The sequence below is a fragment of the Lolium rigidum genome, chromosome 3 (assembly GCF_022539505.1).
Source record: "Lolium rigidum isolate FL_2022 chromosome 3, APGP_CSIRO_Lrig_0.1, whole genome shotgun sequence".
NCBI classification, from domain to species: Eukaryota; Viridiplantae; Streptophyta; class Magnoliopsida; order Poales; family Poaceae; genus Lolium; species Lolium rigidum.
The window spans coordinates 242,510,289-242,512,656 of record NC_061510.1 but is presented as its reverse complement, the minus strand read 5'-3'; the positions used below and the strand labels follow the sequence as shown (position 1 = coordinate 242,512,656).

Genomic DNA, 2,368 nt, shown 5'->3' with positions numbered 1-2,368 from the left:
TTCCAGAAAAGTTGTCACTACTCAGTGTTATATAAGGAAATAATTCATGTGACCAGCTTGTGAGCATCTACCATCATCAACCGAAGTTGTTGCAGAACATTATATGTCTGTTCAAATTGTGCATCTGGACTAAAACCCGCCCTGAAACATTGGACTTGACCACCAACATGAATCCAGCTATTTCCAGTGACTTTACGAGTTCCCCTTGAAATCACAGCGTCCCTCAGCTGACGCGCATCATCCCATTCTTCATTTGTAATGTACATATTTGAGAGTAGAAAGATGGACGATTCGTCATCTGAATTTTTCACAAGAAGCCCCTTGGCGATGCGCTTAGCCATTTCAAGGTTACCATATTTTCTACAGCCATTAAGCAATGTGCCTAGGATAAGAGCATCATGTTTGAAAGGTAAGTTTGAAACGATCTCTTCTGCTTCATCTAACCATCCAGCTCGTGCAAAGAGATCGACAAGGCAAGTGTAGTGCTCTGAAACTGGTTCGATGCGGAAGTCACTAACCATTTGAGCAAAGTAGGTGCAACCTTTTTGGACAGCACCAGCATGGCTGCATGCACTGAGGACGCCCACAAAGGTCACCGAGTTTGGGGTGACAGATTCTTGATGACGTCCTCGCAGCATTTCATCATATAGGTCCAGAGATCTCGCTGACTGGCCATTCTGAGCTAATCCACATATCATTGCATTCCAAGACACAATGTCTCTCTGTGGCATGATGCCAAACATTCTTATCGCATCATCCATCTCGGCGCACTTTGAGTACATATCAAGAAAAGAGCTGGCAACTATAGGAACAAGCTCCAACCCGTGCTTGAGTGCGAGAGCGTGGCACTGCCTTCCACTGCCGAGGTCATTCACTGAGGCGCATGAGCTCACGACGCTGCCAAAGGTGAAGGAATTGGGCACCATCGCGGCTTTCGAGAGCATCTGACGGAATATGTCGAAGGCATCAGCCTGGTGTCCGCTGGCTGCAAGCCCGGAAATCACAGCGGTCCACGACACGACATCCTTTTGAATCATTGCATCGAACAGATTCTTGGCCAGGTCAACGTGACCGCATCTCCCGTAGACATTCAGCAACGAATTGCACAGGAAGAGATCCTTGAGATACCCGGTTTTGAGAATAACGGAGTGCAGCTGCATCGCCTCTAGACCAGCAAACCGGTCGGCGAAACCGTTCAGGAGGGTGGCGAAGGTGAAGTGATCGGGCCGGACCCCGCTGCCGACCATCCTGAGAAACTCCTGCATGCATGACCCTGCAGCTTCACCGGACGACCTCGTAGCGCAGTCCAGCAGAACGTTCCACGACATGGAATCTCTGAGCGGCATGCAGTCGAACACCTTCCGCGCGTCGTCCATGGCGCGCAGCTCCGCGTAGAGACTGACGAAACCAGTGCCGACGCAGGCGTCCGCGAGCACCCCGGCCTTGAGAGCCCTCGCGTGGACCTGCCGCGCGGTTCCCAGGCCGCAGCAGCACGGGGAGACGATGGAGTAGGTGAAGGCGTCCGGCGCCACGGGGCCGCGCGTCATCTGCTGGAACCTTCGCAGCGCCTCGCGCGTCCGGCCGGCGCGGGCGAGACCGGAGATTGCGGTGTTCCAGGACCAGGAGTCCCTGTCGGGCATCGCGTCGAGCAGGTCGAGGGCGGCGCCGAGGAGGCCGGGGGAGGAGGCGTAGCCGGAGAGGAGGGTGTTGTAGGAGACGAGGGTTGGAGATGGCATGTGTTCCAGGAGGGCCCGGGCGTCGGCGAGGGCGCCGCCGCTGGTGTAGGCGCCGAGGAGGAGGTTGCAGCGGTAGGCGTGGGCATGGTGGCCGGACTTGAGGAGCGTGGCGTGGAGCTTGCGCGCCTGGAGGAGTCCAAGTGGACGCGGCATTCATACCAACTCCCAAACTGTGGGCTAGGCCACGATGGACATCAAACTGGAGATGGGTAAATTTTAAGTGCAAACTTGTCACAGGACACCATTTATTTTTTGTGACGTATTTGCTAGAGCACACCATCTACCTAAAAATAGAAAGTGATGACCATGCCATGAGAGGTTTTGAAGACAAAGTGCAAGTTTCCATTTTTCAGCCGGGTTGGCAAATGTGCCATAAATTTGTAATGATACATTTTTCAGCGGGTGTAGGCGGTGAGGAGGAGGTTGCAGCGGTAGGCGTCTCCATGGTTTTGAAGACACACGATATCACGCGAAAAGATCGAGCGATCACCGTGTATCATATTTTGCTTTTTCCTGAATCAAGCCATTATCTTCGGTGAGTAACGCGAGCTCCACTTCCTTTTGCTTGAGCTCTACTTGTTGCTCTTGATCGAGTATTGTTCTCATTAATGTTGAGCTTCTTTTATTGTACT

The 2,368-nt window shown here is 52.9% G+C and overlaps 1 protein-coding gene across 1 annotated transcript; it reads right to left on the bottom strand.

The window, feature by feature from the left end:
• Positions 1–44: 44 nt before the first annotated feature.
• On the bottom strand, positions 45–1,889 carry LOC124699221 (pentatricopeptide repeat-containing protein At2g13600-like). The gene has a single exon (XM_047231560.1). The coding sequence runs from the start codon at positions 1,887–1,889 to the stop codon at positions 45–47; it is 1,845 nt and encodes a 614-aa protein (XP_047087516.1).
• Positions 1,890–2,368: the final 479 nt, after the last annotated feature.

Excerpts from the sequence above, each read along its gene's own strand:
- LOC124699221 (XM_047231560.1), bottom strand. The coding sequence starts at position 1,889 with ATGCCGCGTCCACTTGGACTCCTCCAGGCGCGCAAGCTCCACGCCACG.